The 15,745-nt window shown below is 41.4% G+C and overlaps 1 protein-coding gene across 1 annotated transcript in view; it reads left to right on the top strand.

Annotated features, from left to right (window-relative positions):
• The window catches only part of dnah1 (dynein, axonemal, heavy chain 1), a 524,711-nt gene that overhangs the window by 429,032 nt on the left and 79,934 nt on the right, over positions 1 to 15,745 (top strand). The window contains exons 59-63 of the mRNA XM_041191637.1: positions 1,220 to 1,339; positions 5,996 to 6,145; positions 7,220 to 7,380; positions 10,433 to 10,658; positions 14,431 to 14,626. Of these exons, the coding sequence (XP_041047571.1) occupies positions 1,220 to 1,339; positions 5,996 to 6,145; positions 7,220 to 7,380; positions 10,433 to 10,658; positions 14,431 to 14,626 (853 nt within the window). The remainder of the gene's footprint in view (positions 1 to 1,219; positions 1,340 to 5,995; positions 6,146 to 7,219; positions 7,381 to 10,432; positions 10,659 to 14,430; positions 14,627 to 15,745) is intronic.

The following is a 15,745-nucleotide window of genomic DNA, read 5'->3' on the forward strand; positions in this document are numbered from 1 at the left end:
TGCCTAGGTGCTGGGGAATCTCATAACAGCAGTGAGTTGGAAAGGCCAGCATTTATTTTCTATCCCTCATGGCCCACCTTCTCAAGGATGGTGCTCACATCCCAAGAATGAATAAAAATTGGCATTTGGAGCCTGCATCTGTATTTTGTTCTCTGGCATTTCCATGCTGGGGTCTCTGGTGCTGAAGGCAAGCTCAGAGCAATGTCTGCCTTGGAGCTTCCTTCCACAATATATTTTCTAGGGGAGGCATGGCAATGTGATTGTCCTGGATAATATGAAACAAAGAGAGAACTTGCATTGATATAGCACCTGTCACATTCTCAGATGATCTCAAAGTGCTTTATAGCCAATGACATTGAGGTTTGGTCACTTGTTGTTACCTAGACAAATGCAACAACTAATTTGCACACAGTGAGATCCCACAAAGACCAATGAGATAATGACAAGTTAATCTGTTTGATGTTGGTTGGGGGGACTAAATGTTGACCAGGCTACTGGATTTCAGTGCCTGTCCTAGTTGCTTAGGTTAGGCACCAATATCTGGAGCTGCATATATATTTCCTGGTATCACATTAATAATGGGTATTTTGTGATCAGATCTCTCTGTGGAGCCCAGCAACAGAAGAATGGTCTCAAAGGAATATGTAAATGGGACAAAGTATCAACTGGAGGTTAGTCTCCAAAAGGTGGGAGCAGTTTTTAGGTTGTGCATGAAAATGCCTTTATTATAGTGAAGTTTTATTTGTTGAATTTGTGTTTTGGATGTGCTTTGATCAGTGTTTCTATCTTCATGCTCTCTACCTGTTGCAATCCTGGTTATCTTCTTGTAGTTCGTTGAAGCTTACTCTCAAACTTTGTTTCTTGCCCTTGTGACAACTAGAACCACAAACTGCATATTCCAAAATTGCTTTGGTGTGTCAATGCTACTGGTTAACATAGGAAGAGGAGGAGGCTATTCAATCCCTTAAGCATATTCAGCCATCAGTTGGATCATGGCTGATCTGTACCTCAACATCGTTTCCACAAAAAGATTTCACTCTTGAAAATTTCAACTGCTCCAGCATCCACAGCCTTTTGGGACAAAATTCCACATGTCCATGACCCATTGTATGGAAAAACTGCTGCCAGATTTCGCTCCTGAATGGCCTGACTTCATTTCTAATATTATGCCCTCTTGTTCTTGATTAAGCTGTTTACTGTCATTTCCTCTGTTTCACAGATTGCAGGTCTTCCCAAAGATGCATTGTCAGTAGAGAATGGAGTAATCACACAGTACACTCAACGGTGGCCACTTTTTATTGATCCACAAGGTCAAGCAAATAAATGGATAAAAAATTTGGTAAGATTATTGAGATCAACATGCGAGACATTGTCTGACCGAAAGACTTGGCTCTTCGGACACTGCAGTAAAGACTTGTTAGCTTGGCACCACAAAAGTATGTATAAGATATGAACCATATTATAGTACAATTTGCAACTGTGACACTGAGAGCATTACCTCCCGACTGCACATTCTGGACAATCAGGGGTAACATGTTTGCGAGTTCCTGATATCCATGAACAGTGGCTGATGTTCACTGCCACTTGCACAAGCTTGGAATATTGTCAAAGATGTGACTTACTGGTGCTTTAGTTGGTAATATAGAGCCTAGTGCAATGTGAAGCCTTGCAGAACAGGAAGGCACAGGATTCGATCAATGGTCTTAGCTATCCCAGCTGGGTTACTAGAATTGGTCTTATAATCCTTGTGCTGAGGAGAAAACTATCCACCAGTTTTCCTCCTCCTGATTACTATTGCTACTGAAATTATTTTAAGCTAGCTACAATGAACATTTACTGCCTGAAGACACAAATGAAAAATGGCAACTTTAGTGAGGGACCAAAGGGAAGCTGGTACCCATTGAAGGCCCATGTCTCCAGCAGAGAAGGGGAGAAAATTGAGAAGATAATATTACAAATGTACATCCAATTGTATCACTTGTACAACTAAACTTGTATATGGTCTAGCAGCATCAATGAAACAGAGTTAATGTTTCAAATCAATGACCTTTCATTTTGAGTTCTGATGAAAAGTTATAGATCTGAAACTGTGGCAGGGGTGGGGGGGGGGATATCATGGGGCCTGCAAGAGTGGGAAACGTAGTGAGGTGGGGGGTGACTTCACTAGACAGGAACTGAAATTTCACTTTCCCAATGGTGGGTTCAAATTTAGAGATTAAGTCAACAGCGGGTTAAGCCTCATGCGGTCCCCATCCCCTATGGCATGATTATTCATTATATTAAAACTTGGTATAATTGCGTCCTATCTTCCAGTGGGTGCACTACTGCTCCCCCAGTGGCACTGATACAATGAACAGCTGCCAGCCTCTGACTGGCCAGCAGCTCTCAGGATGGGGAGAGCAGGGAGAGATTTCCAGCAGGTGAGACCCCCTGGATAAAATTCCACTCAATGTGTCCTTTCTCTTCCCCGGCTACTGCCTTCCTTTCACCTTTCCACCTTCTATCCTTCTCAGGTTTGTGGGGGTGACGGGAAAAGGGTTTGGACTTATGGACCAGTTCATAATCGTCAGCCATCTCTGCTGCCTGTCAAACTGTTGTTACCCTCTGGTCCTCAACATGGGTTCTAACTACTGGAGGAAGTGATTTTTTAAATTCTTCCAGGAGAATTATTTCCCTCAGTGCTTCATATGTTATCTCTACTTTTAGTGCCTGTGTCCATGAGTTAAAATTACTCTTGTTTAGCCCTCTCAAATTCAATATAGGTCTGCCAAGGCTGTTTCCTTATATCCCAAAATTTCTGTCTGTATGCCTCAGGTAGTAACTCATATGCACTCAATAGGCTTTTTTACTGTATCATAATCCCTCTTCTAACAGTGAAGCATAAACCTCGTGAGTTCTATCCAACCTACTCTGTAAGAGCAATGTCTAGATTCCTTTGCTTAGCTACCCTTTCAAACAAAATAAAGAATGCCTCTACATCCCTTTCCTCAAACTTTGGGAGGACATGTACAAATTTAAACATCTCCCCACTAGGCTTTGGGTTGGAGGTTTCTTTATCATCAAAACCTTCTTCAGCATCTGAGGCCTCTTTTTTTTAAAGTCCAGCCTTTTAAGCTGGTATTCCCTTTCTCATTCCTTCTCTTTCTCCTCCATTGCTAACTTCTCCCTCTGGAGCTCAAGTTCTCTTGTCTTATCTTGCTCCTTTTCTCTCTATTGCCTTTCTGCTTGCTCCCTTAGAAATGCTCTCTCATTATCCTTTTCCTCTCTTTCTTCTTTTCCTCTCTTTCTCTTGCCTCCAATTCATGTTTTTTTCATTTGCAACTGAATCTCAGCCAATTCAATTGACTCATGCCCTGGAGAACATGGTCTCTCTGGTATTGCTTCCAGTTTCAAATGGTGCAGTATTATTTCAACTATGTCTGCTTTCCTTGCCTTTACGGGTAATTCTAACTCCAATTTATCCAACAATTCCATTTGCTGAGTCTTGGTTACGTTTTGTAAACCAGTCAGGATTACCGTTTCCATCTGTAGAAAGTCTTAGCAACTTCCAACACCATTTTACTTTACCTATGTATAAGAAACCGAGTCTTCATCTTTTCATCCCTTATCAATTATTATTCTGCATCTAATCACTCGCTGTCCGTGTTTCAAATCCTGCAAGAGCCACCAATTTATATTACAACCGGGATGGGAGAAGTGCACGAATTATCAAGCCCTACTATTCTGCAGGCCATACCATTCATTTAAATGTTTAAATTTCTCACCAAAATGGCCAATTGTTTTCCTATACTTCTAGTGCCCAGATGAAAAGAGACACTGACCAGGCTTCTTTCAAAAAAAACTGAATGATTAATTTATTTTAAAACAAAACTTCTTTTAACAATTTGTAAGTACCCACACAATTGTAATCAGGAAGCATACCTATCTATCTCTCCCTAAAGAATTCCCCCAACACACACACACAGACAAACAAAGGGCAGTGTCTCTCTGTAGAGAAGGGGTTTGGAGGATGAGTGTTATAAAATAAAGGATAAAGTCTGTAGGGTCTCGACACTGTTGACCTGTAGTTCTCTCATGTGAAGCTGGTCCCGGTGGATGCCTGGAAATTCTCACCACCTGGTCTCAGCTTTGCAGGTCCAAATGCAGACTGGTTACACTCTGGCTACAGGTTGATAGCTACACACAATTTTAGGCAAGGTAGAGAGAGGGAGAGCCAGTTAGTCTTCCTTCCTCAGCATGTTCCCCAACAAGACTGCCTTCAAAAATCAGCAGGTTCAAACTTAAGGTTTGCCTCTGCCATGCAATTGTCTTTTTGCCTTTCAGCTTTTCATTAATTAAAATGCTTTGCAGTTCAAAACAAACAGACAACTCCTTCTTAAGTATCATAAAGATCAGGTGATTTCTTGGAAGAGGCCTGCTTGTTGACAATTCCAAGGTGAACTTATGACCTTTTCAAAAAATCCCAGGTTAACATCCAATGTACAGTTAATGCTGAGCCCTTCCATTCTGTAAAAGAAACATTCAGCCTTAAGGGATATGATTCCCACAGAGTGCAAGTCTATAGTCAAGAAAGTACCTCTCTACAACATACAAAACACTTCAGAAATGTAAAAGGCTACAAAATGACTAGAATATCAGACCACTGGCAAGGTGATGGATGTAACCAATTCTATTTCATTAGAACTAAAATCTATTGTATCTTGCTGCAAAATAAAAACCATAAAGCATTTCCATCAGCACCTGATAAAGTACGGGATTGGTTATCAGAACCGAAAACTAGCTTGTTGGTTTTCAGATTTTGATGACAGATTCCAAGCATTAATAAAATAGGTAGTAATCGACCATCTAGTATAAACACCACCACCACACCCGCCCCCGCCCCCCCCCCCCGCACTGCCCCCAGATTTTCCTTTCTAATGATTTCAATCTACTACCAAACCACTCCCACTAGCCCCTGCAGCAAGTGAATATTACCCCAAAATTTTCCTTTAGAACTTGGGTGAGGTCTGTCTCGTTTGCCAATCAGGAGTGTGAAACACAATGTGCAGTCTGTAGACATCGTCCTTGGTGTGAGATCCGATAAATAATCGCAATTACTACCCTACAATAGCCAAGTCAAGACTATTCTGACTAAAATGATAAAATTGACTTGATAGTCACAGTGAAAGATTTTATACTTAAAAGGTTACTAGCCAGAAATGTTCTTGCACTTGTAGGTGCTCCGTCGCATTAACTTTGCCGAAGGTATAGCAGAACTCCAGTTACACAAAGTTGTGGCGGTGAGGCTAAAGCAACCCCGAGGAAATTCAAGGCCACTGGACCAATTTTATTCTCTGGTGGCCAAAATTTATATCCAGCAAAATTTCAAATTGCCTCTTGACATATCTCAGAACATCACAAAAGACCAATCGATCTATAAAACTGAGACTGAAAATGTTCGAATCGCTGGGAAACCTTATTAGGAATTGAGTAATCAGTGTAAGTGGGATAATAAGTTCAAAGCAGAATTAAAATGTTTCCAAGTATTTATCTATGAACCCTCACCCCCTAGCCCACAACTTGCAACAGACCACATTGAAAATGTTTGTTTTACTCCCAGCTGGAATTTGACATACTGGGCCTTTTTATACTTCGGGATCCACTGGCTTCCACGCCAAAACTACCAACAGCTCTCCCGGAAATTCATCAATATGCTTCATGTCAGGAATGAAAATTTGTTAACACTGCCCTAAGAAAGCTGCAAAATCCCGGTGTATCCCACTGTACACTACACTATGCCATTCTAATCGAAACCTCATCTTTGTAGAGTTGTTCTGAGCAAAATTACCTTCCCCCTGGATACGCCCTTGCTAGTTCCTATCGATCTATCATTAAAATGTACTGCAATTCTCCACTTGGTCACGAGGCCAAAACGAGCAAGAGCACATGTTGCTGGAAGTAGGCCTCCTGTCTCCGGGGCACTGTCCAAATTGACTCACCTTGTTGTTCACTTTAGGAAAGAGAGCAAGGATTAGATATCTTCAAGATAACTGACCGCGATTTCCTGCGGAGTCTAGAGAACGCTATACGTTTTGGGAAGCCGTGCCTGATGGAGAACGTGGGGGAGGAGCTGGATCCAGCCCTGGAACCTGTACTGTTGAAAATGGTACGAGCAAATCAGCAGACACACACTGGTGAAAATGTTCCTATTGCATCGTCCCACCACACAGGTTCTTGCAAGTCAAGAAGTAATGCACTGCAGCTGTTGACTACGAATGGGGCAATTTCTCCACATGTGTCGCCACCCCTTGAAGCTCCACAGTAGGAATTGTAACTGGTGAATAAGTGATTACAAGACCTAAGTTTAACAGTGATAGGTACATCAGCAAGATTCATTTCTGCTCGTTTCTAGATAGAACATTTCGTTTTTTTTAAAGGAAAAATGCCATTTAATCATTCTCAATTCAGATGATTGATTAAATATTGCCATAGATGCAGTGGGCTGCTTGTACCAGACCTCCAAAACACCGACAGCATTGAGTTTATAATCCAAGGCATTTACACATATTTGTCACGTAAATAAGATGAGCGAGTGATTTTTAAAATGAGATGACACAGTACCTCTCAATGTTTCCTCAAAGTTGCGCAGCAACGCAAAAGTGCCCGCCCAGGCCACGCATATGTTAGCCCGTTTAAATTGCGGTGCGTGTGCAACCGTGCAAAAAAGAGTTTAAATGGTGTGCGCACTGAAATGAATCAGCCGTGCATTACAAAAAAAATGGAACATTGGTGTCTGGTCAATCAATGTGGAGTTTGTGCAGTTAATAAGCTGCATGACTGCGGTGAAAAACTGGCTGAGCCTGCTCGCCTGTTGCAGAAACTGTCCAGTTTTCACTTCATCGTGATTTTGAATACGTTTTTCATTTTATGGAAGTTTTTTAAAAAAACGGAAAGACATTTGGCAGCCATCTAGTCTCTCCTCCCTTCACTGGAAGGTTGTTATGATTGCTTAGTTGCATTCTCAGGTATGGTACAATTTTGGTATTAATTACACATTTTGGGTACACAGTTGCATTATGCCATTCACCAGAGATAATGCTGTACCGGATATCTTGAGTACATCTGTTGGAATGAAAGTTATTTTACGTCAGCTAAAGTTAAACTGAATAAACATATGAACAGCTACTTGTGTAAAATACTTGGTCCTGGTCTCATCAAAGCATTTCCTTCTGCTTTTCAGACCTACAAACAGCAGGGCAGTACTGTCATAAAGCTGGGAGATTCCATCATTCCTTATCATGAAGACTTTAAAATGTATATCACCACCAAGCTGCCCAATCCTCACTACACTCCTGAGATATCAACAAAAGTCACTCTCATTAACTTCACACTGTCTCCAAGGTGAGTGTCTGTCCTATCGGTGATGTTGCTGCACTTGATGCATTTGAGACACCACTGTAACTCCAACCACCAACACCAAACAGGAAAAGGAAGTTGGCTTCCACTCCATCCCTGATACATGCATGGTTTCTCCAGCCTCTTCTGTCACCATTGTGCTTCCTCCACCTGCTTCGCAAAATCATTTGTTCCAAGGCAGTCTGCCTTTCAGCCCCTCCTGCCACCTGCTCCCTCTCACCGCCCACTTCTTCATGCTCTCATCATCCATTCCTCCACTGCCCATTCCCTCCAGCTCCTCTCCTCTCTTCCCCACTCCTGCCAGCTTCTCCCCTGCTCTTCCCTGCTCCCTCCTCCTCTCTTCCCCGTTCCCTCACACTTCACCCTCCAGCTTCCCCCTTCCTCCAGCTTCCCCCTTTCCCTCCCTGATGCTTTCAACTTCCCTCCCCCGTTCCCTCATGCTTCCGACCTCTTCTGTTCCCTCATGCTTCCGCCCTTCCCCGCTCCCTCATGCTTCCACCTCCTTTCCCCATTCCCTCATGCTTCAGACCTCCCTTCCCCGTTCCCTCATGCTTCCGCCCTCCCTTCCCCATTCCCTCATGCTTCCGCCCTCCCTTCCCCGCTCCCTCATGCTTCCGCCCTCCCCTGCTCCCTCATGCTTCCGCCCTCCCTCCCCCGCTCCCTCCAGCTTCCTCCTTTCACTTTGCCGCTCCTCACCATCCATTCCGTCACTGCACTCCCTTCTGCTTGAATAGTATGAAGGACTGAATAGCAAGCAGCATTAAATTACGATTACTGATACATGCTTCAATATTGGGCGGAATATTACTGGCACGTCATGGATTGGTCCCTAGCCTGTGTGAGCGAAGGGCAGGACATTGGAAGGGATTTTACTGGTGGCAACCAATTAAGAAGCCACAAGGTATCACCCAATCAGAGGCTGAAAGGAGAAGGCCCCTCTATGTAGAGACACCCTTGAAGGACTGAGAAGAAATTGCCTGGATATATCACTTTAAGAAAATTCATATTTTCAACCACTAATCTGATTTGTGGAATTGATCGGAGGTAGTCATTCATAAGAACATAAGAACTAGGAGCAGGAGTAGGCAATTCAGCCCCTTGAGCCTGCCCCGCCATTCATTACGATCATGGCTGATCTCATTTCGGCCTCAACTCCAATTTCCCGCCATCTCCCCATAACCTTTCAACCTGTTACTAATTAAAAATCTGTCTATCTCCTCCTTAAGTTTATTCAGCATCCTGGCATCCACTGCACTCTGAGGTAGTGAATTCCACAGATTCACGGCCCTTTGAGAAGAGTAATTCCTCCTCATCTCTGATTTAAATCTACCACCCCTTAGCCTAAAACTATGGCTTCTCATTCTAGAATGCCCCACAAGGGGAAACATCTGCTCCAAGTCTACTTTGTCTATCCCCTTTAGCATCTTATATACCTCAATTAGATCTCCTCTCATCCTTCTAAACTCTAGTGAGCATTGGCCTAAACTGCTCAATCTCTCCTCATAAGACAAGCCCCGCATCTCTGGAATCAATCTAGTGAACCTCCTCTGAACCGCCTCCAATGCAACTACATCCTTCCTCAGGTAAAGGGACCAAAACTGTACACAGTACTTCAGGTGTGGTCTCACCAATGCCTTGTACAGTTGCAACAACACTTCCCTATTTTTATACTCTATTCCTTTAGCAATAAATGCCAAAATTCCATTTGCCTTCCTTATTACCTGCTGTACCTGCATACTAGCTTTCAGAGATTCATGCACAGGAACACCCAGATCCCTCTGCACTGAAGCATTCTGAAGTTTCTCTCCATTTAAACAATAAGTTGCCTTTTTATTCTTCCGATCAAAATAGATAACCTCACACTTATCCACGTTAAACTCCATCTGCCAAATTTTGGCCCATTCACCTAACCTGCCCATATCCATTTGCAAATTTCTTATTTCTTCATTGCAACTTACTTTCCCACCTATTTTGGTGTCATCTGCAAATTTAGCTTTATTACCTTCTATCCCTGAATCCAAGTTATTAATATAGATTGTAAATAGTTGGCGCCCAAGGACCGAACCCTGTGGTTCCCCACGAGTTACAGCTTGTCATCAGAAAAAGACTCATTTATCCCGACTCTCTGCTTTCTGTTGGTTAACCAATCCTCTCTCCAAGCTAATATATTACCCCTAACTCCCTCTTATCTTGTGTATTAATCTTTTGTGCAGCACCTTATCAAAGGCCTTCTGGAAGTCCGGATATACTACATCTCCAGGATCCCATTATCCACTTTGCTTGTCACATCTTCAAAGAACTCTAGCAAATTAGTCAAACACGATTTATTCTTCAGAAAGCCATGCTGACTCTGATGGATTGCATTTTGACTTTCTAAACGCCCCATTACTACTTCCTTAATAATGGATTCCAACAATTCTCCAAAGACAGACATTAAGCTGACTGGTCTATAGTTTCCTACTTTCTGCCTCCCCCCCTTTTTGAATAAGGGCATTTTATTAGCATTTTTCTAATCCACTGGAACCTTTCCAGAATTCAGGGAATTTTGGAATATTATAGCCAATGCATCCACTATCTCCACTGCCACTTCCTTTAAGACCCTGGGATGTAGGCCATCAGGTCCTGGGGACTTGATTCAGCTCGTTTTCTGCATTTGTTAGGAGGCAGCCCTGGATCTCTTTTTACCCATACCAGTGAAAAGTTCAGTTGATAGTTTTCAGTTCTGTGTATACTGGTTAGTAGATTTGAATTCTGTCTTTCAGCTCCTTCAAACATAATGAGGAATGTTTACTAAAAAAAAATTCATTTTCTGACATGCCATGTTTTAATTTAGGCAAATTTGCCATTTTTATGAAGTGGTGAAATTAGAAATAAAGTAGTATCTTAGGAAAATAAAATGTTTCTGATTCCATTTCTCAAAGTGAAAATATAGAACATTACTAGACTTTAAGAAGTACAATAAGAACATGGTCTGAATTCAATAAGATGATCATTGGATTTTAGCGTGGAACTTGTAAATTGTGCCTTAATACCGCAGTGGGCTGGAAGACCAACTCCTCGGTCGTGTGGTGGCACAAGAACGTCCCGATTTGGAAGAAGCCAAAAATCAGTTGATCGTCAGCAATGTTAAAATGAGGAATGAGCTGAAAGAGATAGAAGATCAGATACTTATGCGCCTGAGCACCTCTGAAGGCAATCCTGTGGATGATGTGGAATTAATCAAAGTCCTAGAGGCATCTAAGGTTAAAGCGGGAGAAATCATGGTTAGTGTCAGTTTTATAATCTGGTAAGAAGTGGACATTTTCAACTGCTCTGAAAAGCAATATGAGAAATACTAAAGCTTCTGCACACATCCATGACGCACACACATACAAACACATGCATGTGATACACTAAAGAAACACAGACACAACAGTGTACTTCCAAGGTGGTATAATCAGTCTTCCTTTACAGCATTAGTATACATCCATGTGAGTTCTGAAACAGATCCAGTACTTTTAGAATTTCAACACTCAAAAAGTTCAGCATATTTTCCAGGCTGGCTCCAAGTTGCTCCAACCTTGGATAGATTGAATTGAAGCAAAATTCACAAATGTTAAATTCAGCTCACAATATTGATTGAATTGCAGTAATATGAATGGAAGTGCAGTAATATTAATAAAAATGCAATTATATTAATAGATAAGCAGCAATATTGATGGAAGGACATTAACACTAATGGAAGTGGAATGATATAAATGGAAGAACAGTGATACTAACAGTAGTGCAGTGATATTAATGGAAAGATGATGATATTATTGGAAGGATGGTGATAGGAAATGAAGTAATACAAATGGAAGGCTGGTGATAATAGCAGAAGTGCAGTGACATTAATGGAAGTGCAATAATATTAATTGAAGGGCGATAATTGATGGAAGGACAGTGATGTTGACAGAAGGACAGTGATGTTGACAGTAGGACAATGATGTTGATGGAAGGACGATGATGTTGATGGTAGGATAATACTATTGAGTATTATTAAAAAAATACATTTTGTCAAAGCTTTTCATCTTGCACTCTTCAGGACAATACAAGAATACCAATGTCAGGTGAAGCAACAATTTTATATTGTATACGAACATACAAGCAAGGAGCAGGTGTAGGCCATTCAGCCCCTCGAGTCTGCTCTGCCATTTAATAAAAGAATGGCTGATCCGATAATAACCTGAAATCTGCATCCTACCTACTCCCAATAACCTATCACCCCCTTGCTTATCAAGAATCTATCCACTTCTGCCTTAAAAATATTCAAAGACTTTGCTTCCACCGCTTTTTAAGGAAGAGAGTTCCAAAGACTCATGGCCCTCAGAGAAAAAATTTCACCTGACCTCCGTTTTAAATGGGCGAATCCTTATTTTTAAACAGTGACCCCTAGTTCTAGATTTTCCCACAAGAGGAAATATCCACTCCACATTCACCCTGTCAAAACCCCTCGGGATCGTATGTGTTTCAATCAAGTCACCTCTTACTCTTCTAAACTCCAGCGGATACAAGACTAGTCTGTCCAACCTTTTCTCATAAGACTACCCATTCCAGGTATTAGTCTGATAGAGCTTCTCTGAACTACCTCCAATGCATTTACACCCTTCCTTAAATAAGATGACCAATACTGTATACAGTACTCCAGATGTGGTCTCACTAGTGCTTTGTATAATTGAACATAACCTCCCTACTTTTGTATTCAATTCCCTTTGCAATAAATGATGACATTCTATTAGCTTTCCTAATTATTTGCTGTACCTGCATCCCTTTTGCAATTCATGCACTAAGACCCCCAGATCCTTCTGCATCTCAGAGCTCTGCAACCTCTCACCATTTAGATAATATGTGTCTCTTTTGTTCTTCCTGCCAAAATGGACCATTTCACATTTTCCCACATTATAGTCCATTTGCCAAGTCTTTGCCCACTCAGTTAACCTATCTATATCTTTTTGTAGCCTCCTTATGTCCTGAGCTGGCGAATGTGAATTGGCAAATTAGGTTAAGGGCTAGGTCAATAGAGATGCAGTGGCAAATATTTAAGGGGATATTTCAAAACTGACAGAATAGATACATTCCAACAAGTAGGAAAAAGTCCAAGGGATGGACACATCATCCATGGTTAACAAGAAAGATGAAAGATAACATCAAACTTAAAGAAAAAGCATATAAATGTGCAAAGATAAGTGGAAGGCCAGAAGATTGGGCAGAATATAAGGAACAGCAAATGATGACTAAAAGACTAATAAGGAGGGAAAAATTAGAGTGTAAGAGAAAGCTAGCCAGAAATATAAAAACAGATAGTCAGAGTTTTTGTAAATATTTTAAAAGAAAAAAGAGTTAACAAAGTGAATGTTGGTCCTAGAGAAAGTGAGTCTGGAGAATTGATAATCGCAAACAGGAAGATGGCAGATGAATTGAACAGGTATTTTGCATCAGTTTTCACTCTGAGGATACAAGTAACATCCCAGAAGCAGCTATAAACTCGGAACTGGAAGTGGGGAAGGAAGTCAGGAAAATTACAGTCACAAGTGGTAGTGAGTAAATTGTTGGAACTGTGAGCTGACAAGAGCCTGGGTCCTGATGGACTTCAACCCAGGGTGTTAAAAGAAGTGTCTGGTGAGGTAGTTGATACATTGGTTTTAATTTTCCAAAACTCCCTAGATTTGATGAAAGTGCCATTAGATTGGAAGATAGCAAATGTAACTCCATTATTCAAAAAGGGAAGGAGATAGAAAGCAGGAAACTGCCATTTAGCCATTTAGCTTAACATCTGTTGTAGGGAAAATGTTGAAAGCTGTTATTAAAGAAGTTATAGCAGGGCACTTGGATAAGTTCGAGGTCATCAGGCAGCGTCAACGTGGTTTTGTGATATTGACAGAAGGACGATGATATTGATGGTAGGACGGTGATACTAATAGAAGGACTGATACTGATTGAAGTGTAGCGATAGTAATAGAAGCATAGTGATATTAATGAATGCACAATGATATTAATGGAAGTGCAGTGATATTCATGGAAGGATGTTAATTTTGTAAAATTCTTTAATGGGACGTGGATGCCACTGGCAAGGCCAGAATTTGCTGCTGTCCCTAATTGCCCATCCGGAGGTGGTGGTGAACCACCGCCTTGAACAGTTGCCGTCTGTCTGGTGTAGGTACACCCACGGTGCTGCTGGGAATGGAGTTCCAGGCTTTTGATCCTGCAACAGTGAACAAATGGCAATATAGTTCCATGTCAGGACGGTGTGTGGCTTGGAGTGGAACTTGCAGGTGGTGATGTTCCCATGCATCTATTGCTCTTGTCCTCCTAGGGTGTAGGAATGGAGGTATAATACTTCCGGAAGTGCTGCAATATTAATGGAAGGACAATGATACTGATGGAAGTATAGAAGTCATACATTTTGTCAAAACTGCTATTGTTTATCAAACCACTATCACTCCTCTAAATATTCTATACCCATTTCTTTAAAGTTCCAAAAACGCAACATTCATTGCTCTCAACGTATTCCCAGGAGTTCATCACTCCATCACTCTTCCGTCTCTACTGCAATCTAAAATTGGTATCAACTATTTCTTCATTTATCTTATCTCCTCACTTGCCCGTTTCAAACTTGATGTTTCCCTGTCTAATTACCTGTATCACTTTGTTTCCCGATCAAAAAAAAAAGCAAGAGCCTCTTGTATGGCCTCAGCATCCCTTGGTTAAGGAAGGAAAAATGAGCTTTTTGTTGTTCATGATTTCTGCTGATATTGCACTTGTGTTGTCATTGGGGAGGACAGAATGAGACTGGATTGTAATGTCTTATACACTTAAATAGCTCATTGACACTCAGTGCATTAGTCCACACTGACTTTTGGCTATCTGGGCAAGGTGACACAGGGTGAAATACTAATTAAGAAAATTGACAAGGAAAAATTTACAGGCAACAAACCTGTGCCATTCAAAGCACATAGATTATATAATCTGAGCTACATCAATTTACTCTGCAATGCTGAATACATAATCTTCCCACAGATAAAAGTGACGATAGCAGAACAAACGGAGAAAGATATTGATATCACTCGGCTGCAGTATGTTCCTGTGGCTGTCCGCACACAGATCCTGTTTTTCTGTGTATCTGATTTGTCCAACGTGGACCCCATGTACCAGTATTCTTTGGAATGGTTCCTCAGCATCTTCATGTCAGGCATTGTAAATTCCGAGCGAGCAGGTACATCAGTCACATCAATATTGCAATTTTACAATAGCATATACATTACGTTAACTCAATAACCTATGCTATATTCCATTTTTTATTCTACAGCCGTAAGTTGGGCTGATTGCTTAGAGACAACATTGCAAGTGAAGGGCATACCACACCAGTGTCTAATTGCAGTAGAATGGGATTCCTCAGTCAGTGAGTTCCCACTCTGAGTCATGCTGGCAGCCAGACAGCAGACAGTTCTACATGGTAATGAACCAGCTTTCATGTGGTCATGAGCAGAGGTGTGAGCACAGATTTCCTGCCCACACTTATGCTGGGGCTTGAATGAGTTATCCAGATGATTCTGAAAATGAGAATAGGAAAAACTTGAGGAAAATTTAGAATAAAGTTATAAGTCAATTAAAATCCAACCATTAACAAATATTAGTTGTAAAGTTCTGTAACTTGTGCATAAAACTCAGTGGCCTGGATTTTAACTAGCAGCGAGTTCCTGGTGAGTTATTTTTCCATCTACTTGACCCCCCCGTCAATCTTAAATGCTTGATGTTGGCGGGAAGTGGCAGAAAATCATATGTCGCGGAAGCTACCTGCTATCAATAAGTAAGTTTTGGGGTCGGCTACTGGGCCTTCCCTTGCAGGAGGGTCCACAATCAGTGCGGAAAGGAAGATTGTGGCAACCATGTGAGGCCCAGAGAATCACTCGAGCTCCTGTTGACCTCTCAAGAAAAGTTATTTTCTGAAAACCTATATATTAAGGTATCTTTTGTCTCAAACTGTTTTGTTGATTTGTTTGTGAGAAACTCGCTGCTGCTTCTGGCTCAGGCCACCCAGTAAAAATTGCAGTCTGGTCCTATTGATGTCATTGACTTACATATATTAAAGAGGGCATATTGCTGGCTTGAGAGGAGGCGAAAATCAAAACCTAGTGGTTCCCAGTTCGGTAAGTAACTTCAGCAATTTTAACTGCCCATTTTATACTGGGTGGGCAGGGTTAAGATCGTCCCCTGTAAGAAGTCATTTATCCAGGTGATCCTTCATTGCCATGTGCTAAAGAGGAGAAGCTATTCATCAACTTTAAAAGGAGGCGGATAGAAAACTAGGTAGAAATTTGAAATTTTTTCTGAA

The sequence above is a fragment of the Carcharodon carcharias genome, chromosome 7 (genome assembly GCF_017639515.1).
Source record: "Carcharodon carcharias isolate sCarCar2 chromosome 7, sCarCar2.pri, whole genome shotgun sequence".
NCBI classification, from domain to species: Eukaryota; Metazoa; Chordata; class Chondrichthyes; order Lamniformes; family Lamnidae; genus Carcharodon; species Carcharodon carcharias.